The 24,484-nt window shown below is 39.1% G+C and overlaps 4 protein-coding genes across 4 annotated transcripts; 3 read left to right on the top strand and 1 right to left on the bottom strand.

The window, feature by feature from the left end:
• Positions 1-2,523: 2,523 nt before the first annotated feature.
• On the top strand, positions 2,524-5,177 carry PCYB_143720 (cullin; the record flags this gene model as incomplete). The annotated part of the gene is made up of 2 exons (XM_004224843.1): positions 2,524-4,887; positions 5,091-5,177. The coding sequence occupies 2 exons, from the start codon at positions 2,524-2,526 to the stop codon at positions 5,175-5,177; spliced, it is 2,451 nt and encodes an 816-aa protein (XP_004224891.1).
• A 579-nt stretch (positions 5,178-5,756) lies between these two features.
• PCYB_143710 (mitochondrial carrier protein) lies at positions 5,757-8,092 on the bottom strand (the record flags this gene model as incomplete). Its single annotated transcript, XM_004224842.1, has 2 exons — positions 5,757-5,792; positions 6,278-8,092. 2 exons carry the CDS (start codon positions 8,090-8,092, stop codon positions 5,757-5,759), a joined length of 1,851 nt encoding a protein of 616 aa, XP_004224890.1.
• A 1,443-nt stretch (positions 8,093-9,535) lies between these two features.
• On the top strand, positions 9,536-13,025 carry PCYB_143700 (hypothetical protein; the record flags this gene model as incomplete). The annotated part of the gene is made up of 2 exons (XM_004224841.1): positions 9,536-9,728; positions 9,946-13,025. The coding sequence occupies 2 exons, from the start codon at positions 9,536-9,538 to the stop codon at positions 13,023-13,025; spliced, it is 3,273 nt and encodes a 1,090-aa protein (XP_004224889.1).
• A 5,342-nt stretch (positions 13,026-18,367) lies between these two features.
• PCYB_143690 (CAF1 ribonuclease domain containing protein) lies at positions 18,368-24,271 on the top strand (the record flags this gene model as incomplete). Its single annotated transcript, XM_004224840.1, has 2 exons — positions 18,368-18,613; positions 18,641-24,271. The coding sequence occupies 2 exons, from the start codon at positions 18,368-18,370 to the stop codon at positions 24,269-24,271; spliced, it is 5,877 nt and encodes a 1,958-aa protein (XP_004224888.1).
• Between the last annotated feature and the right edge of the window lie 213 nt (positions 24,272-24,484).

The following is a 24,484-nucleotide window of genomic DNA, read 5'->3' as shown; positions in this document are numbered from 1 at the left end:
TGTCTGTGACCTATTTTGGGAAAAAAAAGAACAAAAGTGATGCTGACAGATGTCGCAGTGCGAAGTTGGTCCCTCTATCTGTCTACACCGTGTTTGGACAACCGCGTGCGTGTGCTTGCGCATATGCATTTGTGCTGTCAGCGGTGGTTATCTGTGCATTCTAAGGAGAAAAAAGTCAATCATACACATATATATACGTATGCATGTGCGTGTGTATTTATCAACTCTTCTTCTTTTGCGCGATGAAAAAGGGGAGGAAATATCCGCTCAGAGAAGAATTAAACTTTCAGTAGGTTGTTTTTCACCCCCGCGAGGGCTACGCATACACTTGCACACATAGTCACACATATGTGCATATTAAAATGGGCATATTTGCAATCGCCTGAGATGCGTGTCCGTACCTGTTTTGAAAAAACTCCCGAATGGTTTGGCGCAATTTTCATTTTTGTAGAACATTTTTTTGCAGTTTTTTCGCCATCATTTTTTCGAATTGTGAAGGAGGCGATAAATCCAACAATTTGAGTCACGTCGGAGAAGGCAAAGCTGCGTGGGATAAGCTGTTAGCTAAAACGAATGTTTGATGTTTTATGTGGTCCTTTTCTGTTCATATGTGCAAAGAGGCAAATGCATGAGCAGGTGAACGAATGCCCGTCGAGTGAAACAATAATGCGATCACTTAGCCAATTAAAATAAAAAAAACATTTTTGTATACATTAAAATAACATTACGATATAAGTATCAAAAAAAAAAAAAAAAAAATGGCGCCAACTAAGTGAACAGAAAAAAGTTTTCCAGACAGGAAATCACACCAACATGCGTTTTATAACACGAAATATTTTTTAACTCAAAAATGTGATGTTAATTGGATGCATGAAAGTGAAGAAAAAAAAAAATGAATAAAATAATTGAGCGAAATATTTCATAAATATTCATGTGAATGTGTACGCAGAATGAGGAGGACAAATGATTCAAACTTTGCTGCAACTCGGTTGCCCGTTCATAGGATTCACCACAACTGCGCGAGTGGCAGAAACGCTTTGTGCGCATATGAAGGAACTGCACAAAATTTGTTTATGCAATATTTTTTCAATTTAGAACATACTCGAACCGTCGTGAAATGTTCTGGAACGTTTTTTTTTCCGTCTAATCGTATGGCAAAATGAAACATTTTCGAATGGCTCTTTGGTGAATATTTTTCCTTTATCTGTTAAGTGCAAAAATTGTATCATTCGAGGGGACGAACGAGTTTATCATTTGGGTTTGCAACAAATGTGTACCTGTGCAAAGGTAAAATGGCGTGCTTTAAATGGGGCTCTTTAAACGGCACAATATTTTTTTGTAAAAGTAACGAACATGCGCCTGTTTTTCATTTTATGCGAATATACAGAGATAGGGAAAAATCGCAGAACGGCCAGCTCGCTTCCTTTTTCTGAAAGCGACTATGCAGACGCCGAGCAGACAACCGGGCAAACAAAAGCAAGTGAATGACCTTTTTTTTTTTTCACGAACAAGGGTATGTATATGCGTGAGTAGGGCTAATTCCCCAACGAAACTGCATACGTATAGAAGTATAACATTATCACCAAGGGGACAAACAGCGCGCCCACCTTCACGCCTACTTCCAAGTTGTATTTTTGCCTTTTTGTATACTTTTTTATGCGCATTGAGGGGAAATCGCAAAAGGGAAAAAAAAAAAAATTAGCAAACGGACGAATGGGCAAAACGGAACACTTCACTATACGAAAAAAGGAGTTCCCCCCCTTTCGATTTACTCCTTCCAGTCGTATGTCTCCATTCCTCAAATGTCTGTTCAACAAAATTAATTATGATTTTGGTACGCTGCGAAAAAGATGTGTGCTTATTTTTGTGCAAATGCTTGCGAGTATTCCAATTATGAAGCGTGGCTAAATTTTGCTATTATTCACCTCGCTATATTTTTTTTTTTTTAAAGAGAACAATTTTTTTTTTCCCTCATCAGCTGAACTTATTTTTCCTTTTTGTTGTGGTGCCTGGTTTGCTGCAAATGCGTGTGCGTTTTTGAAGAGCGTGGAGAAAGGGAAGGTCATGCACGTGCGTGTATGTATAGATACCATGCGTGCATACCGCTCATACTGCCTTCTTATCGTTTAAAAGTTTTTAAGGATATTAAAAAAAAAATTAATTCCAACCATCGCTGGCCGCCCTGCTGCTCCTCTCACGCCATACACGCCAGAGTACATAAATCATTCCGTAGCTTTTCCCGGCATCGCAGCATTTTGCCGAACTGCGTGGCGATTTGTAACGCACGCGAACATGACTGCTGCCCCCCGTTCTGCCTTTCCGCCGAGTGAAGTCGAACGCATTGTGCGTGTGAAGAAGAACATATGTGTGCGTGCGTGCTTATACATGCCTGCGCAGTACACACATGTGCGAAGTGCCGTGCTTTGTAGGTAAGTTGAGATAACACCTTTTACACACGACGGACACACGGCTAAGCGCACGTGCCGAAGTGTGACCGAATGGGGATAAAACGAACTAGCCAAAATGGACATCGCTAATGTAAATTTTGAGAGCGGGTGGAAAATAATCAAGGAAGAGGCGATAGAGAAGATAGAAAATTATCTAGAAAATGAAAACATCGAACATAACAAGCATCTATTCAGTGCCACGGAGTACACAAGGTTGTACACAGTTGTATACAATATGTGTGCAAGAAAAAACCCATTTTGTTATTCCAAAGAGGTGTATAGAAAATATGGAGAAAGCTTATCCGTGTACGCTGTGGAAAAAATCAAACCGTTATTAAGAAACAAAGAGGAATTAATGAAGACGAAAATTTTGATAGACGCCTGGTTTAAATATTCATTTTACACAAGCTGGATGAATAAATTTTTGCGGTACCTTGATCGTTACTATGTGGAGTATAACAGCTCCTTGTGCCTAAGTGCGTACACGAAAAATATTTTCAAAATTACTCTTTTTAACGATTTAAGAGAGGTAATTCGAAATATCGTTTACCAAATTTATGATAATCTGCGGAAGGACGAAAAAGAAGAGGAGAAAAAATTATTCTGTGATTTGGTTCATCTGTATAAAGAGTTAGATGAAGACAGTAACGAGAAAATGTATGAACATGATATAGAAAAAAAAATTTTGGAAAATGTCGAAAATTATTATAAAAAGGAAGGAGATAATTGGCTCCTCAATTTAACCTTTGATGAGTACATTATCTCAATTGAAAGTTCGATACAAAAAGAATTTGAAAAGAACAAAACGTTAAGTCTGATAGAAGAGACTTGCGAAAGGGTGACGAATATTGTCGTGAGAATATTGATATATGAAAAATTGGAACAACTACTGAGTAATAAAAACAACATTTTCGACATGCTGAAAAGTAACAACATAAGATGTTTGAGAAGAACGTATATTTTGTTTTCCTATTTTCCGGAGGCCATAGAAGGGCTTAAAAAAATGATAGGGGATTACGTAAAAACGGAGGGAAATAATTTGAAAGAAAAATACATCCAAATGTCACGAAGTATTAGTAGCAACGAAAAAGCGGCTGACGATGTGATATGCGCTTCGAATGTAAATAGCAATATTACTCAGCAGAAGGATGAGTACGCCCTATGTGGATATATTGACGAGCTGATTAAACTACATAACCACTACGATAATGTTTTTAAGTTAGCCTTTTTCCCCATTTCGAACAAATCTATAGATCACCATTTTAAGGAGTGCCTCAAGGATTACTTTGAAAGTTTTGTGGAGCACGAGGATGAGTATTTCAGCACAGTAAAGCTTCTGGTGCTGTACGCTGACAATATATTAAAAAAGGGAGACGAATCGGAGAGATTAACCACTCAGCATAGTAACGAAGGAGAGGCTTCTAACGAATCAGTAGGTGGAAAGGAGCAAAAGGCACACCAAATGACACCCCCCTCTGGGGAGGACCACCCTGAGGATGCACAAATAAAAAAAGACACAATCGAGCTAAAAAAACAAATGACAGAAATCGTGGAAATTTTCAACTACACCAGCAATAAGGAAAGCTTTTTCGAGTACTACAGAATTTATCTAGCGAACAGACTGATCAATAATATTTATATATCCCTTAGTGTGGAAAAAAAATTTATAGAAAATTTGTACTTCTTGTGCGGATCTCAATATACGTCCAAATTGGTGGGCATGATTCAAGACATGATCAATAACAACACGACGAATAATAAATTTCTAGATTTTGTCAATTCGAAATATGCACTTTGTAAAAATGACCTTACTCTGAAAAACGTTCACAATTTTTTCACAGTGAAAATATTGAACAAGGGTTTCTGGCCAACACTTGAAAAAACACCTATGAAATTGAGTGATACTTTTAATAAGTATATAGAATTATTTGAAGAGTATTACAAGGCGGATAATAAAAATAAAAAATTAGAATGGATATACGAATTGAGTGAAGTTATTTTAACATGCACATTCCAGAATTGTGTGTATTACCTTTACTGCAATATTGTCAACGCGCAAATAATTCTCCTTTTTAATAAACATAAATTTATCAATTATGAAATTATAAAAACGGAGTTGAACTTGGACTTGAAGACGTTTACAAATAATATGTACTCCTGTTTACACTATTTTAAAATAATAGCATCTACTGATGAACCCGTTGATTGGAATTCTTCCACTTTTTTTATCAACCCGAATTTTTCCTATCCACATAATAAGGTGTACATCAAGAAGGCAACTATTTTGCTTTCCAAGGAGCATGAAAAGATTAAGGAAGATCGAACCATGGCCATTGAAGCTGCCATTGTCCGTGTTATGAAAGCGCACAAGAAATTATTCTACGATCAAATATTTGACTATGTCAAAAAATCGCTCTCCTGTTTTGCGCCCACCAACCAGGTAATTAATCCGAACTTTCTTTTTTTTTTTTTGCCTCCATTCCGTGGGGAAATTCACCGCAAATAGTCCTCCCAAATGTGTGTCTTTATACGTCATCCAAGTGACAAAAAACTTGTGCCTTTAAGAAATCGTGTGTGACCCCTTATTACGTGAGTTCACATGCACCTTCATCCGAGCGCTCTTGTTTTTTTCCCCCTCTGTAGATCATCGAGAAAAAAATAGATTTGCTAGTCGAGAGGGAATACCTCCAGAAGGAAGAAAACAGCCAAGTGTACGTATACATACCGTAGAGAATCGTTCACGCATATGGCGCCACGGTAATGAAGTGCAGGAGCGTATTTGAGCCGCCCCAAGCGACGAAGCAGCGAGGACGCAAAGTGCACAAAATGGGGGCAACTGGGTGGATGCGCACATTTAAAAAAACGGAGCTCATCCCAACCCGCTTCCCATCCTGCTTCCCACCGCGCGTCCAATCCCACGTCCCATCGTGCTTCTTTTTTGCCGTTGCGCCTTTTTGTTTTTCGTCACCAGTGAGCAGAGGCCAATGTCTCCGCTGAAGGGCACTCATCGGCTGCTTTCACATTTTTGTTTAATATGCTAAGTGTGTTTGTGTGCGCCCAGAGCGTTGCATATATATACGTATATGCACATATGTGTGCACTTACGTACATACACACAGCCATGTTTAGTTATTTTTCCCCCCGGCGCGTACGTGCCATGTGATTACCCAAAACAGTGTTGCTAATTATTTGCCTTTGCATTGAGGAGACACATCGCTGCTTCATTCATATGCCCAGAGTTTATTGCCCTCCCATTTTTTTTTTTTTTGGTGCATAAATTTTGAGAAATTTTTTGTAAATTTTTTATTATCAAATGTGGTTAATGAGAATATGAAGGTTAGTCGACTGCATAGAGGGGGAAGGGGACATGACCTGGCGGGCACACCTCTTTTCCCATGTGGGGTGTAAAAATGGGAGAGAGCCGTTGTTATTTTGTAAATGCGCAAATGTTGCAGCATTTATGTACGAACACCAAGAGTGAGGTGCAAGGGGGAATGGATACAAGGTCACTCCATTTTGTGAGTTTGCTCGGGGTTCGGACATGTTATGTGTAAAGGGGAATAACGCATCGACACACACATGCATATATTTATGTACGTACGTGCATGTGCATGCTTGTGCGCAGGCGTGATCCCTCTTCTTCGTAGAACAAAAAAAGAAACAAAGCCATGGGGCAAATTGCAGCAGGCGTAGCAAAAAAGTTCGCATAAAAGACACACACACAAAAAAAAAAAAGAAGCTTTTCCAAATGGTACATAAAAAAAAAAGAAAAGAAAAATACAACTCTGGTGAGGTAATTCCAAAGAAGTGTTCGATGGGACTTACTTCACCCCCGCGGAGCCAGCATTCAAATATTCAAATATAAAAAAGAGCATTCCATTTTGCAAACAGTTCCTTAGTAAATGCATGTTAAGGCCGGTATAGAAAGATCTGATACCCTCTAACCTGAAAATATTAACTACTACATTTAGGAAGCCATAGTTTTTCATCTGCACTTGTTGCCTCATTTTTATAGTATATAACGGATAGGTAAACATCACAGCAATGAATTTTGATAAAACGCCATACAAAAATGGTAACGTTTTGGCTAGCGTGTTTGAAGAAATGTGGGTTTCTTTACCGATAAACTCATTTCTGAAATATTCACAACTAAAATGATAAGTTAAATATTCATATATATAAAACTGAATGGCTACATGGGGGGTCAGCAATATAGATGTTAAAAAACCTTTATAAAATGAAAAAAGTTTTTCTTTCTTATATATATAATACACAAACTGGAAGTAGTTCTTGTAATTATAAATTGTACTTATGGCATTTTTACTTTCTTCCCTTTTGAAAATCCGCAATATTTGATTACCACTAAAGAAGGTTTTCAAATATGTCAAATATCTTCGCGAAAATTTTTTACGATGATTTGAAATTAACATTTTTGTCATTTGTTTTCTCTCCAAAATTGACAAGGTATAATATTTATACAACAAATAGTTATGTGCAATTTTTCTTTTTACACTTTTGTGTAAAAATGCTTTTTTATCATTTGAATATGTGAGATGGTTGAACTTTTTTCTTGTCTTCAAATTTTTATTGCACACAAAATTGTTCCTATAAAATTTGAGTATATCGTCATTCAACAGAGATTTGATTTTTTTGCCTGTCTCATTTTTCCTTCCCAAATGATAACCAAAAAAAAGGAACACCTTGGCCACTTTGGGGATAATTTTACTCGTACACATTTTATTCTTTGCCACAAAGATGTTGTAATGTTTGCTCGTTATTCTGCTTTTGTAGTTTAAAAATTTGTAGTTTAAATTTATGGTGCACTCTATTTTCGTTTTAATCAGCCATATTGGGTGTAGAATAAAAACACTAATGATGGAGCTCACGCTGCTTGTGATGATGTAATACTTCATATTTCTGTGACCGCTAATTGGCGCATCTTTGTTGGCACTACCTGCAGCGTTGTCTTCCTCGTTAATTTGTTTTTTATAAGACAGATTGGCGACCATGAAGTTGTCCTGTCTTCTTTCGGTAGCACTTTTTACAAAATTGGGACTCTCCAATGGTATTTCTCTACCGCCCCTTGAACTTTCTATTACCTTTCCTCCTTCGAGGGAACCTCCCGCCTCGGAGTTATACACCTGGTTTGCCTCTCCCCCTCGGTACACCTCCTTACTTCTACCTACCGCGGTATCATTTTTTTTATTTTTCACTCCATTAACATCGTTGAACTGCCCAAATACATAATAATTCAGAGTGTCATATATGAAGCGGAATATGCCATGGGAGGCCCCTGTGGTGAACAACGTAGCCAGTAAGCCACGATAAATGCTTTCTACTTTTTCTTTTTTCAAAATGTAGAATAGATTGTATTTGTTGTTATAGTAATAGGGGTAGGAGTTCTTGTACACTTTGTATATCTGCTTCCTCGTTCTTATGATGTCCAAGGGGTGCAGCACACACAAAACTAGGGCGGACGAGGCCATAAAGTTTAGCGTCCTTGTCTTCACCCTTTTATTTTCGTCATTGCTGTTGCGAGTGTCGCCATTTGTGAGTGTGCCTGTTTTATCACCGTTTTGGTAATCCTTGCTGAAATAGTTTATGACGCGTTTCCAGAGATGATTGCCCTCATATCTGACGTCCATAGTAGTCTACATTAGCATTTTTTTTCTTCGGGGTGTTCTTAGCAGCTCGTGCGTCACGCGCAAGTGAGGGGTCGCTGCGTCAGTTAGGCTCCTTTACCCGTTTCTGCGTTTTTTCTGCGTTTTTTCTGCGTTTTTTTTTGCCCTTTTTTTGCGCCTTTTTTTCCCTTTTTTCGCGCCTTTTTTGCCTTTCTTTGCGCTGTGTGTGTGCTCCCTTTTTACTGCGCCTTTTCCCGCGGCAAGAAGACCTCTACTTGCCCTCTTCAAACCATGCGGCTCGAAAAAGGCTCGCTATTGAGCGCTAAATTTATTGCGAGGCCCTGTCCCATCATAAATCCACTTTAAGGATTAAGCGAAACTTACAAGTAGGGTAATGCAGAAAGACGGGTGTGGGCATGTCGTCTCGCTGGCGTGATGTGGCAGGTATTTGTTTCCTCGGTGAAAAGCCCGGTGAGGGTCCGCGTGCGGCGCGGGAAAAAAATCACCTTTCCTTAAGGGAACAAACACCTGGTATGCAGAGCAAGGTGCGGCACGTCCGCGAAAAGCAAGCGAGAAAAAGTGAACACGGTGAAAGAGAAAAAAGGCAAAGGAGTTTTTATATCCCTTTTAGGACTTAACGTGGGCGCGCTCGTGTTGAGAAGGACCCTTTCTCGCCGCTTTCCAATGCCCCACGATTTGCTGTATGTGAAAACGTGCAAAACGAAACAAGTCAACAAAGTAAAAGTCATAATTGGTAAATTCAGCTCCCTGCGCACGTCGTGCAAATTGGCAAACTGCGCCAAGTAGGGAGAAAAAACAATTTTGCCTTTGTTTTTTCCCCCTTTCCTGTTGCAGTCTCATTGCGCACATATGTAGCTAACACCAGTGCATGTGCCACGTATCCACGCGTACATGTTTTTACCCCCCCCTAAAAGGTTCCCACCTTCAGATGTTATATTACTACGTGCTATCAATTTTATGTAGTTAGAGAAATTTACAAATCACATTTCGAAATGGGAGCGAAAAATATAGGCACAATTTTTATACGTAAAATGTATACTTTTTTTTTTATCCTGCGGTTTGTTTATATGTTCCTAGTAACCTTTGCTTACCAAACGTGTATACTTAACAGATATATGCGTTAAAACGTTTGCCTCTATTTATATGTAAGCCTAAAGCGTATGATCCAGTCAGTACCATATTGTTCACCTTTTTGTGTTTCACACTTGTGTTAAGATGAAGAACTGAGTGGTTAACTTTTTGCATTTTTTCCTCCATTTTATTTCCTCTTTTTTTTTTCTTTTTTTTCTTTTTTCTTTCCCTCCTTGTTAAAGAGTTAACCTTCTTCGTTTTAAAAATATATGACATTAGATTACATGCCCTAATTGTAAAACCAAACCGTTCATTTGTAACATGGAGATATAAGTACACCTCGCGATATTTAACTGAAAAATAACTGCTCCAAAAATGTTGTTCCATTTTTTTCTTTGCTTTGTAGCACTTTTATCGAAATTAACATTTCAAAAGCATATACCTTATTCTAACATTGCATCGCTAATTGGCCACATCAATTTTATTGTGCCGACATCGAATTTGCTAAACAGCTCTGTTCTCCTTTCAAGTTTCAACGGCAATGTGGGGTTTCTAAATTACAAAACAGGTTAGAGCTTCGCCAAGGGGGCGAAAAATCCTTCTGGGGTGGACATTCTATGCTGACATTTGACAGTGTACACACAATGTGTGCAGGGTGACTCCTTACGTTCATCTCGCTCCAACGCTAATGCCCCACGTGTATTTCCCCATGCTGTGTAAGCAAGAAAAGAGTCACTTGAACACTGCGTCCATTCCCCTTTTTTCTGTGGCTTCTCCCCATGTAGGCACCCTCGATTATGTGGAAAACCATCGAGAAAATGAGAAAATAAAAAAACTGCACGGAGATGACAACCACGCAGCTGTGTTGATTTATAGAGATCCTTTGGAAGAAAATGAGATTGAAGCTAATTACACAAATGATGGGGACCCCTACTCGTACATTAACGTGTACAGCACGATGGACTCCCATCTGCTGAGCTCCTTTGAGTATAGGAACGAAATAATTGAAGACTTTTTAATTAACGAAGAGAATATATTTATCCTTCTACACAACAGAATAGATGTAGGCAATATAAGCAACAACAAAATAAACTCGTTATTTTTTCAGGAACTAAATTTAAATTGCATTTATGCCAAAATGATCGGAGTAGAAAAAATGAAGTTATCTTTATTCTATGTGGATGCTGAATTGGGGGGTCATCTAGTAAGCATCAATGTTGTAAATAAGAGTCTAGAAAATGACATGAAAATTAGCCAACTTAAGCTGAACGACAAAATGGTTAATTACGTGAATGTAGTGAACAACAAAAGTGTTATTGTGGTGTATAATGAGGAGCTCCTCCAATGGGTAGAATTAGTAGACGGGGGAAATAAGTACCACTATGGGTCTGTGCCAATAGGTGGGCACGATGACAAGGCGAAGAAGGAAGAAACAAATGAACATGCAAATTATGCAGATACAAACGAAATCACTGGAAAGCATAGACTTCTTAGGGATGACTTTATGGATCAGTGGAACACAGAAAATTGCTTCGTCGTACAGCTGGGGGAGAACCAATTTGTATACACCTACAACGATAAGAAGATGCACATGGTAAAGGGGAAGGACAAAAATGAAGTCATAGGATACTACATAAATCAGTATAAAGAAAAGGAAATTATATTTGCAGAAGATAAGGGGAACAAAATTATTATTAAAAAAGCAGGGAATGAAGGAACTGTCCCTCTGAATGTTCTGAACAAAAGCAGTAACGTATACTACAGTGCAGAAATGATAATCGGTTTATATAATGGGGAAGAAAATACCAACTACTTCTTTAGTGTATACAGTGATTCATCACTCACTGTGTATAAAAATGAGCACGTGCATTATTCGAGAGAAGAATCGCTAGCTTATGTAGAGCAACTGCATTTTTACAATTTTCAACATTTGAAAAAAAAAAGTGCAAAGCATTCCTATGACACGACACAATTTCATTTAATGAAAGAGTTGGAGAGCTACATGAAAGATAAAATAAATTCTTTTAACAAACCTTTCCTAGAAGATGTTATGAAAAAAAAAGCGGAAAAGTCGTTGTTGCCATTTAACTTTTTTTACCTATCACATGAGGATAAAATGAACTTACTGAATATTTGCATGGAGAAAAAGAAGAAGGCTGATTCGTTAGCTAACTACGAGAGGGAAAAAAACCCATCCTACGGCAAGGATACCACGGGGGGTGACACATATAGCATGCGAAGCGGGGATAATGCCTCCAGCCTAATGAAGGACATGATTGAAGATTCGTTTAAAAAGTACGAACAAAATCAGAGCGGAAAATACGCGGGAAGCTCGATAATCCTCGTCGCTACACGCAACAATTTCATCTTCGCCATACATCTATACACGGGTCTTATACTATACAAAATTGATGGCAATAAATTTAAAGGCGCAAAGGAGAGATTTTCTCCAAAATGGAACTGTGAAAGGGTCTTCAGTTTGAATAAGGACAACTGGTCCGAATTAGACAACGGGAAGAAAATAATCTTCCTAAATAATCAAAAGGGGTGTGCCACATGGGGGGGTAACCCCACTAGCGAGAAGCAACCAAGAAAAAGCGAACCTAGCGAAAAGCAGCCCAACAACAAGGACGTCCTAAATTATAGCAACGGAGTTCACTTGTTTAAAAGCTTCACCAAAGACACGGTAATTACGATCTTTAAAGGGGACAAATTTGCGCATATAGTCATATTTGATATATTAAGTGGATCTGTCATTTTTGAAGAGAAACTGGAGTCCTTTGAAATTAAGAACATTTTTATCGACCGAAGAAGCTCGTCAATCTTGGCGGTGGACAACTCGCTGAATGTGAAGGTGGTGCCCGTTCCGGGGGGAGGTGTAGCTAGCGGTACAGAGGATGATCTATTTTTTTATCGCATAAACGGGTCGAGTAACTTCATTGAAGGCTTCAAACTGATCAGCTCGCCCCCAAAAAAGGAACTCGGGAACGAAATGGGGTTAATACGAACATACTCCATAAATCTGCACAACGAAAAACTGGAGGTTTTTTCCAAGTCGATAACAAAGAAGGACACCTTTTATCCAATCAAAATAAATAAAGACGCATCCATATGCTACAAGTACGTGAATGATAACATCATATCATATATAACAAGCACAGACCAAAAGGAGGGCATCATATATACTCTGTACATCATTGATGGAATTACTGGAGATCTTATTATTTCGAAAATGTTGGACAAGCACACGAAACCACCTTTCCATTTAATGATAAGTGAAAATTTTGTCATTCTGAATTATTTTAATGCAAAGTTGAAAAAATATATAATTCAGGTCATTGAAATATTGCTGGATAAGAAGGACCCCGGTTTTTTCAACTTGATAACTTCGAAAAAGGAAAAAATTGTTGATTTATTTGACCAGAAGAAGAAAATCGTCGTAAATGAAAAAAATTATATCATTGATCATAATGTCAAATCTTTTAATTTTACCGAAACGAAAAGGGGAATAACGAATAAACATATTTTGCTACTTCTTGATTCGAACAAAATAACCTGCTTAAATTTAGGGCCTGAGAAAGATCAAAATGTGTACAAAAATTTGAACACGTTCATTACGCAAACGGATATTTTATACAATTCTAGGGGGTTCATATCTAATGAAAGTTTGCTAGAATCTACTACGCTCGTATTTTCGTGGGGAAACTATCTCTATTTTACTTGTTATCAGCCGAACGGATCATTTGACACTATTGAAAATTTTAATTTACTTCTTCTTCTCTTTTTAATCATTTTGGTGTTTATTGGTACGTACATATCTTACATAAGGAGGATAAACAAAACTGTGTATTCCAAGTGGGCCTGAGTTGTGGCCACGCCGATGGGGGGGAGACCAAGTAACTGCTCTCGTCCCTTCATAGGTATTGTCCCAGGTGGGGACACATGTGGATATACATATGCGTAGTGAAGAAGTACAACTTTGACATGATGGGAGACTTGGAATTTTTTTGGAAAAAATTTGCCAGTTTTTTCTGCATCCCATCCATAATTTTTTTTTTTTTTTTTTAAAAATAGTGAATGCTCCATTTATTTATATATTTATTTATTTTTTTGTTGAATTTACATTTAGATGAATTTTTTTTAAAAAAATGAAAAGCTTGTCACTTAAAGTGCCATTTTTTAATTAAAAAAGTGTTTTTTTTTTTTTTTTTTTTTTCTGCTTCCTTTTTTATGCATCCTTATAAATCCACTGTGCATATATATTTATATATATATGCATGTTCGTGTGTGTGTGTGCACATTTCAGCCTTCTGAGAACGGGAAGAGCTAAAATCATTTTAGTGTTCCTTTCCCTTCATATGAACCTTTGGATGGGCTGCAGCTGCAGGTTCACCCATATGTATCAGCATAATAACAGAGTATTCGTTGGTTTGTATATGTATAAAACAGCAATCATTTTTCTTTTTACACCTATTTTATAAGTACATACTACGTTTCAAGTGGGAAGATAGCAAACACGCTGCTGAAAAATACCAACAGGGCCTCTTGTGAAAACATAGCTTTCTACTTTAAGAGGATAGTGGGTAGGGGGAAAAAGGCTCCCCTTTTTTTCATGCATTATTTTGTGACGCGTTACCGGTTTTAGCCCTTCCTAGGGGTGACTACAACGGGTGGTTACGTTTTTGGAGAATTTAATCGAGTCAGTAGATCAGCCACCCGCTCACATGTGATCGCATTTCACTTCCTTCAATAGTACACTGTATATCTGAACTTTTTAAACGTGCTAATTTGATCAAAGGTGGGAAAAATCCCGTAATGAACGCGGGGTAGACAAAATTAAGCCGTTCGACGGCTGCCAACACAAAATGAGTTATTTTTCATTATTGACAAATGACTGAGTTAAACCCCTCATCATTCTGTTTCATAACTGTACATGTATATCTACACCTTTAAATGTGTAATAAACGGAAAATATACCTCCACTTTGGTTAATTTGAAAAAAAGACAGAACAATTTCACCGGTGTGAAATATAAAAGAGGTTTCTCCATCCTGCCGATTTGACCTACTGCTAGCGCTTTACATTTTTACACGTATTCTGCCAGTTGGCAATCATGCATAATACGCGAATGGTTCTTTTTTTTGGAGGGGGAAAAAGAGCTCTTTCCCCATCTGTACTTGCGAATTTAAATATACTTCGGCATATTACAACCAAATATGCGTGCGCAGGTCACACGACAAAATCATATGTAACAAGAATAATTGTGCGTTCATGGTGTGCTTACTTGTATGCATATAATACTTACACGCGCAAATGATTCTGACATGAAATAACAAATTTTTCCACGAAGACACTGCGCTATAAGGTACACCGGCTCGGCGTAATGTTTATGTTTTTCCCTTTACGCGATAGTCACTCGTTTAAGCATTATTTTATTTCCACCCAATTTTGCACATTTCCGCGATGCCTTTCTTTTAACAATTTCTTTAAATCATTTACCATGCGATGGAAAAAAAAAAAGTACGAAATTGGGTGTACCTTTGAAGAACTCCATTATGGCGTAAAATGAAGAAGGGGGGGAAAATTACTTACACTGCGGGTAATTAACACTAACAAATAAGTACATATAGCTGAATTGTTTAGTACGCATATGCCAAAAAAAAAAAAAAAAAAAGCCTTTGGGATGATTCGCTTCTGTAAAAGGAACATAACTTTTCACATAAAAATGCACAAGCATGCTATATATGTAGCCTATATATACATAACCTTCTTCTTTTTTGCATTATTTCTTGCCGCTAAAATGGTAAAGTACGCATTTAATTCTTTGCATTACTAATGAACTGGAACATTTGTGTTTTTCTTTGACTGTACGTGGGGGGTACACTTTTTCCATTCTTTTTTTTTTTTTTTCCGTGTACATGGCCTTGTAATTAAAACATTTATGCATTTTTGTGATAAAAAAAAAGAAAAGATAAGAAACAAAAATAGTGAAGTGGTGACGTGAAAAAAAAAAAAAAAAAAAAAAAAAGGAAAAACGGCTAAATGGCCGCTCACGTACGTAAATTTTCACAAATAACATGATATACGCAAAAGTCTTCTTTTAAAGGATTAAAGAGATGTTATACGATGTGTTTATATTTCTTATGTGTTTTCTTCTACATTTAAAAAATGGCAAAATGTTTTTATTTATACCACATTCACGAAAGGGATAAAAATAAAAAGAGGAAGCTAAAACGAGAAGAGCTGTAAATTAAGAATGCAGGGGTAAAAAAAAAAAAAAAAAGGACAGTTTTTTCAGTTCATGTACGAGTAGAAGAAACGGTAAGCAAGCAATATGCATGTAAAATATATATTATATATATTACATATGTTAACATTGTGCATGTATAGAATGAGAAAAACTGCGTAACAGGTATAAAAATATTCCATTTAAAACATGAGCATATTATATTATACGTACAATGTAATATATATGTACGTAAATACACGCTCATTTAAGTGTATATAAGCTACCCCCCCCCCTTTTACATTTCCCGGAAGAAGAAATGGTACATGCTTACTCGGCAATTATATTATTATATATGCGTATACATTTTTAACCATTTTGAAATAAAGCAAAACCCGCCAACCCCGCAAAACGTAAACCCGTGTTAAACCCTTTTTTTTTTTTTCCTCACCTTTTCGTCAAATCTTTTATCCATTTTTTATACATTTTTGCTACAAAGGGAGAAAAAAAAAGAAATTTTGTTTTTGCCTGACATTCTTTTTTCTTACATGTATATATATATTTTTTTTTTTTGCATGAGAAAATGTTATAATAGAGAAAAATAGTCATTAAAATGAAAGTGATATTTTTTGCATAATTTTTACGTAAGTTGAAAAATACCATTATATATGCATATTTCATCGCAAAGCTATGCCAAAAACATGAAGTGAAAAAAACTTATGTGAATGGAACAAAGATATATGTACGTATGGAATATGTCAGTATAAATATACTCCTTGCGTGACAATTGGCTCCTTTCAAATGTATGCCTTTTTACTTTGTGTTTTGTGAAGTGTTCCTTCCTACGTACGCTCAGCGTATAATATGTATACGTGTATGCTTAACAAGTCATACGTACATACGTACCACCTATGTACGTAAGTACATATGTACATACGCATATACGTACATTTATATGTATGTTCTGTACACAAACACTCGTCGTGCTAAATGATACATTCGCATCGTTCATGTGAGGGCACATATTAGCCTAACGGAAAAGGCATTGTTTTTCAGCCCGCACTGCGTATATATATATGCGTGTATGCATATGTGCATGTACCATATGCGTATATCCATGTGCACATGTGCATATGCATATATATATAATATATATATATATATGTACATACGTGCGAAGCCGGAATAGCCCCCTCGCTTGATGAAAATCATTTTTAGGGTATTTTTTCCACCTAAGGTGCACCAAAAAAAAAATCTGAAAAACGAGATAGTTGCATTGAGAGAAGCAGCATTGGATTTTTTAAAAGCACCGCGAAAAGCAAAGAAAAGAAAAATGATTCATAATGTAACATAGTGACCACTGCGTTTTGCGAAGTGTGACGAAGCGGTGTACACAAGTATACACGTGGGTGTACGCTGCGCGGGTGCGTACATATGCGTATATATACGTATGTATATTTACATATATTTATATATAAATGCATTCTTGTACACATGTTCACATGTACGTGCTCTCCGTGAGCGTACCTCCACAACGCGTGTGCCACTCTTGACGCACTTCCACATGTGCTTACGCATGTACGTGTAGGTATAGAGCACATATGCTTCAGCGTACGTCGTTCCACCTTTGCCACATATACGCTCACCCCAGCGCACTTCCTTTTTTTGTTCGTGTGATAGTTTGTGTATCATTTTCGTAATAGGATATTTTTGCTACCAACGAGCATTATGTTAGCGTTTTAAAATATTCTATTTTTGAAAGTTAAAACTTTTCACGTCTGCTTTGTTTCGTTACGCATATGCATATGCGCGCAAGTGTGAGCAAGTATGCATAAGCAAGTGTTGAGATGCGTATAAATGCGTCTGAATGCGTGTACAATATGAGTAAGCATGCGTGAATGCACATGTAGATATCTGTGTTCTGCATATGCATACCATCTGTATACATGTGCCATGTACAAATATACATATGCGTAAGTGTACAAGAAATATTTTGAAGCTTTTTCCATTTTTGTTTTTATTTTTTTTGTAAATTAAAAAATTACATATCAACCTTTTTTTTTTGGGAGGTGAAAAACCATTTTTATTTCATTTTTATGTGCACAATTTTTGGATAAGCGAAAGAAAAAAAAGTGAAAAGATAAAATATTAAATATTAAATGTTAAACCCTTTGATTGTTTTTCAATTTGCGAATTGTTTATACCAAGTAAGAGTCATAAGTAAGGACAAAATAGCAAAAGAACAACAACAGCTGTTATAGTAGGTGCGACTGTGATAGTAGCTGTGAGCGTGACCTTATCGAGGGCGCGCGCTTTCGTAAAAAGCACAAACATTTTTTGCTCGCCAAACGATTGTGAACGTAGGAGCTGTATTTCGCACCCCACGAGCAGGGTCCATCGTGTATGTTGCGCGCGCGTGAGTCATCTACGCTAGTGCGCCCCCCTGCCTTGGTGTGCATATATACATGCAAACATATGTGTACGTATTCGAATATTCACGCACGTACATATTCCCACGTGCATATGAACACGTGCACGTACAGAAGAAAATCTTCCCACGAAAGTAAACCCTTAAACATAATAGTACACCTTCCCGTGCATACACTGGTACACGTACTTATCCATCGACACCGTCACACGCCCGCACGCCCAGGCGCGCTTGAGTATGCATACATATGCATAAACATGTATGCTAACGCACGCACGCATATATACATGAAAAAACGACTGACGGTAGTGGTGATTGCTTTAAAGGTATTTGAACTGGGTTGAAAGTGCACATGTATATGGCATGTACAAAAAGGGGGAAGCAGCAGTAGAGATAGTAACTGCAACCGTAACAGCACCAACAACAGCAGCAACGGAAGCAGCGAACACCTATCGCGTAGCGTGAAGTAGCAACCAAACGAGGACCAACAATAGAGAGAGGGATTACCGTGTAAGGTTAAATGCATCATAAGATAAAAAATTTACATGTCATACATGGATGAGAGAACGAAAATCGTAGACGTATGGGCAAATAATCTAGAGGAGGAATTTGAACGAATCAGGGATGTAGTCGAAAATCATCCCTATGTTGCTATCGACACAGAATTTCCCGGAATTGTTGCTAGGCCAACGGGAAATGTAATAGATTATAATTACCAAACAATAAAATGCAATGTGGATTTGTTGAAGGTTATACAATTAGGAGTTACCTTTTCTAATGGGAAAGGGGAGCTACCTAAGGTATCAACATGGCAATTCAATTTTAAGTTTGATCTAGAAAGTGATATGTATGCTCAGAATTCTATAGACTTCCTAAAGCTCAGTGGAATAAATTTTGAAAAACATCAATCCCTAGGAATCGAGTTGTTGCATTTTGGGGAAGTTATTATGTCATCAGGTCTTGTCATGAATGAAGACGTAAAATGGATATCTTTTCATGGTTGCTATGATTTTGCATATCTGTTAAAAATACTAACTTGCTGTGCTTTACCTCATAATGAAATTGCCTTTTTTGATTTACTGAACGATTTTTTTCCTTCCCTGTACGACATCAAGTATTTGCTGCTAAATTTGAACATCAAGCAATTAAGTAGGACCTACTCGTTGCAAAAAATTAGCGAAATTTTAAGTGTGAAGAGGATTGGAAGACAACACCAGGCTGGTTCGGACTCCCTCGTGACGTGTAAAACATTTTTCAAATTGTTGGAACTGTATTTTGATAACAAAATAGATGACAAGAAATATTCGGGTATTATATACGGCTTGGGGTCCACAATAAAGAATTACAACCCCAAGTTGGAGGACAATCAGCACAAATTTAATAGTACGAATCATTATGGAAGTGGATACGTGAAGGGCAATAATAATGCGCATGGGGCCAGTGGCCACTGCTACGGCGGAGCCAACTGCGGGGGAGGATACGGCTGTGGCTATGGCGCCAACTACGGTTGCAATTATAGCGGAAATCATAGTGGCAACCACAGCGGCAACCACAGTGACAATAACGACAGCGAGGAGCGAAGCAAAGAATGCAACCACATGTATATGGAGGGAAAGAACTGCATGTTGCAAACACAAAACCACATGCTGAGCTCCTATCTGGAAAACAAGGAATATCAAATAAGCTTTAGCAAGGACGCGGTCAAAGGCAACGTTAAAAGTGACATGTTGTACAACCTGTATGCAGATATGAACCAAAATAACTACAACACTATTGCGAATGTAGGGAATATGATCCCGACCAACATTATTGGCCTCTGTTCATATGACAATGGCGCTATGAATAACCGGGGTTTTACCAAGTACAGCACCCATCCACAGTTGATTAACATGAGTGCTGTGAATGCCAAGTCGCTGCGAGTTCTAGCTAATAGTGACGCACATGCGAACAGCCTTAGTGGTGGTGACAGTGGAAGTAACAGTGTCAACGGAAGTGGCAGCGGAAGTGGTAGCGGAAATGGCAGCGGAAGTGGTAGCGGTAATGGTAGCGGAAGTGGCAAAAATAACGGCAAAGGTGGAGGAAAGGGTGACACCAAAGGTGACGGAAAGGGGAACTCCAAAAATACTAACAAAAATAATAACAAGAACAACGGCAAGAATAACGGTAACGGCGGTGGAAACAGTAATGGTAGCAGCAAGAACGGAAGCAACAGCGGTGGCAATAACGGAGGCAATAATGGGGGAAATAACGGAGGAAGCAGTGGTGGCAACACTGGCGGCAACGGCACAGGCCATAGCGGCGGTCATAGTGGAGGTCACAACAGTGGCCACAATGGAGGAAACGGAAACGGCCATACCAGCGGCCATACCAGCGGCCACAATGGAGGGAATGGCAACAACCACGGTAACGCCAAAGGGAACGGCAAAAACAAAGGAAACAACAACAGCAGCAGCAACAGCAGCAGCAGCAACAACAGCAGCAGCAACAACAGCAATAACAACAATTCCGGAGAGTTCATCAGCATTGCAGGGAATGCCAGCAAGAACAGCTTAGAGAACAGCCCCAAGCCGCTCAAAAATATGTTTAATGATTTGCCCAAAAGCCCCAGCAACGGTAATTTGAGCATCGATTTTAACGTAGCCAACATCAGCAGCAGTAGCGAGCATTTGAAAAATATAAACGGAGCAGGAGGAACCACGAATCGCAATTTTACCAACCCCAATGGAAACATCATGAGCATGAATAGCGCCAACATGAGCATGAACAACGCCAACATGAGCATGAACAGCACCAATATGAGCCTGAACAGCGCCAACATGAGCATGAACAGCGCCAATATGAGCATGAATAGCATAAAAAACTCCGTCCTGTTAAACAACCTGAGCAGTTTGAGTGGCATGAATAGCAGTGTTAATATAAGCGGAAAGAGCGGCATATCTGGTAAAGGCTGTATGCCAAGCAAAAGGGGCTTGATTGGGAAAAGTGGTCCATTAGGCAAAAACAACATAGTTGGTCTGAGCATGAGCAACTTAAACAACCCTGTGGTACCTCCAAGTGGCTTAAATTTAGACGCGACTGGAATAAACCTCGCGAGTATAAATAACGGCATGGTGCTTAACAGCATGGGGGGGAATAACATGAGTATGAACAGCATGAGCAGTAGCATCAGCTTGAACCGTGTACCTGTGGTTAATGTTGGGAATTTAAATTTCAAGCAAGGCGGCGGCATCGTTAGCATCAACAACAGGAGTCCCATCAACAGTTGCAGCGTCAGCAGTGTGAACGAGGTGAACACAAGGCAAAGTGGCTCCATCAAAAGTATAAACATGTCGGAAGAAAGTATTATAGATGCAGTTAAGGGGGATTACGAGGTGGATAACAACAACCCGATGGCCCGAAACGGAATTGCAGTGAGCAGTATGTATGCACCCAGTATGAACTATGCGAATGGCGGAGGTATCGGAAGCCATAAGAATAGCGCAAGCGCAAGTGGAAAGAATAACAATAAGAACAACAACAACAGCAGTAACAGCAGTGGCATTGGCCCATTTTTAAATAGCGTAAATTTCGGTGCGGCCAACATGGCAAGCAATGCAGGCCTCCAAATGAACAGTAGCGTAAGTAGTTTTAAGCCGTACTCCATGCCAAACAAGTACAACTCGTTTAGTAGCTACCCCACAAGTGTAAGCAACTCGAATGATAAGGGCACAACAGACGATTGTGAAATTGATGACGCACTGTTTGACGGACCAGGCAGCATGCTTATTGTCGGAAATGGAAGTAACAGCGGTGGTGGCAACAGTGGCGTACATGTGAGCGGAAAAAACGTTTTGAATAAAAACGTGATGAACAAAGTAAACATGGCGCACATGAATTATGGCAAGAATATGATTCCGAGTGGTGTAAATGCGAATGCGAATTTTAAGGGAAGCCACAAAAATAATGTCCTCATGAACAGCGACATGTCGAGCGGCCTAATGCAGAATGGTAACCATATGAGCAAGAATAATGAGTTGGGTAGTGGGAATTTTGACTCTATGAATCTCCTATCGCCAAATATGACAATGCTTAGGGATGACACCTGCAAGGACGAAAAAATGAGCAACTTAAACAAAACTGCAATTGCAAGTTTTCCCTTGAAGCATCCGCCCCCACCTCCTCCTCCACCTCCCCCACCATCTTCATGCAGTTTGACCAACGTGATGAACAGCATGGGCAGCGCCATGAGTAGCAGTGGCAACCATAACAACAGTGGCGAAAAGGCTAAAAACAATTCCTTTATGAAAAACCTGAGTTCATCTTCCTCCAACAACATGGGCAATGCTAACTTGAACAACGTGGCGCATCTAATGAGTGGCAACGAAGCGAAAATTTGCAACTTGAACATGGGCACTACTAGCTACTCATCGAACCACATGTTGAAGCATAACATGAGCTTGAGCAATTTCGGCAACGTCAATGGAGGCAACAAACTGAATTTTGCCAACATGGCTAACCCGAACGGTTCAGGAGGCATCATTAAGAGCAACTCGCATGGTTCCGTTGGCCCCGTTGGCCCCGTTGGCGGCATTGGCGGTGTGGGCCCATTAGGCACAAACATCGTTCCCGCATACAACGCAGCAAACAAAGCGCCCCTTGACAGTAGCGACCCTAGAGCGAACCTTAGCTTTAACAGGAACGGTTCGAGCAACTCAAACAAAAATAACAAAAATTTTAATCAACTGAGCAGCACTACAAATGAGAAGAATAGCAAAAATAATGCGAAGGAAGAAAATGGCAAAAATGCCGTCTTGTTAGGAACTAGTTGTATTAGTGAGGGCGCCAGTAATGCTGATGAAAGTATCACTGCAAATGGAGGTGTGCTGAGCAGCGCGAATGGCGTTCACAATGGGAGCCCGAAGATTAACGAAGACCAGACCAAGGGAAGCACCAACACGAATACCACCAATGGTAGCGGCAACAATGGGAAGAACGGCAAGGGTGGGAAAAATGGAAACAAGAACCACAAAAATAATAAGAACAAAAATAAGAGCGCCAATGGAGGAAGTGCTAATGGAGGAAGTGCCAACGGAGGAAGTGCCAATGGAGGAAATGCCAACGGAGGAAATGCCAACGGAGGAAGTGCCAACGGAGGAAATGCCAACGGAGGAAATGCCAACGGAGGAAGTGCTGGGAACGGTGCCAACGGCGGCAACACGGTCATCAAAAAAAAAAGCAATGAGAAAAATACTGCAGATAAAATGAACATGAGCAACGTTGAGCAGAATAATAACTATGACCCAGTTAGCCAAAAAAAAAATGGAAATAAAAATTTTGTCAACATTGTAAAGGAGGAGGAAGAAGGAGCCAAGCTTGCCAGCGGAAATCTGCTGCCAAATGATGAGAAGAAAAATGCCACAACCGATAGAAATGCATACAAAAGCTTTTTAAATAATATGAATTATTTCAAGGCAGATAATGTGAAGGTGTACAATAGGGGAGACATAGGAACAGTAGGTGGAGCTGTCGCCGTAGCGGGAGGGTATGGAAAGAATGCCACGCAGCAGTTAGGTGTAAAAAATAACTTCCTCAATAGCCCCACGTGCGATAGCGAAAGCGTGTTGCATAGTTTGAGTAGTGTAAATATAAGTAATGACATGAGCACTTCGGACATTATGAGCCCCCCAAATGTGCACAATTATGCCAACAGTGGCAGCGCAGGAGGAAGTGGCGCCGACGTCAACGCGGATATTCAGTACCATGGCAGCATGAAGAATAGCAAAGGCGGAAACAAGTACACCGAAGTTTTGCATGGAAAAATGAACAACTTCAATATGATGAACATAAGTAAGATGAACAATGGGACTAATTCGGCCAAGAATAATGTGGGCCCTTTGAGCGGTGGCTTAAGGGGCGGTTTAAGCGGCGACCACAATGGCAAGCACAACAGCAGTAGCACAGCCGAAAACGCCAGCACGAACGGAGGCGCCCTCAACAGTTTTATTAACAAAAAAATGAGCAAGGACAACCTAAGCATGATAAACCATGCCATGATGAATAACCCTAACCTGAACAACATTTATGCGAACAGCGACAAGAACGCGTTTAGCAAAATGAATGTTAACCACAAGGGAGGCAGTGTAAGCAACTCCAATTTTTACTTTAACGGTGAAGGCGCAACAGGTGTAGTAGCGCGAAACCAGCCATATTACAATTCGTACGCCGAATCCATTTCAGACAAAGTAGCCAACAAATCATATATCGAGAAGAGTGGTAACATACCGTCTACCATTTATAATGGTAAGAGGGAGGAACCCAACATGAGCATGTATAACTACGTTGATAGTAATAACTTTTTGGAGAAAAACGCAATTCTTGCGGACAAGTACGAGGCAATGGAATCGCCCCAAGACAATATGTTTAACTATGCCAGTTACGAATTTAAAAGTAAGGAAAGAAAATTTTTTTATGATGCGTAGTGTTGTGCGTAGAGTGGAATGTTTACCTCGAGATAGAGGTACAGATGTAGTGAGAGGGGGAGGGAGAGAGAGAAAAAAAAAAAAAAAGCAGAGCAGAGCACTTCACGGATGATGCAAAGGCGGGGAAGGAGAAACCCAAGGGAATATAACCCATATCGTTGAATTTAGACTAGCCCTCGACTCCATAGGAGAAAGCAAGATAAGTGTGATTAT

Source organism: Plasmodium cynomolgi, chromosome 14 (genome assembly GCF_000321355.1).
Source record: "Plasmodium cynomolgi strain B DNA, chromosome 14, whole genome shotgun sequence".
Classification (NCBI taxonomy): domain Eukaryota; phylum Apicomplexa; class Aconoidasida; order Haemosporida; family Plasmodiidae; genus Plasmodium; species Plasmodium cynomolgi.
The sequence above is the reverse complement of the archived record's forward strand: the minus strand, read 5'-3'. Positions and strand labels throughout refer to the sequence as shown.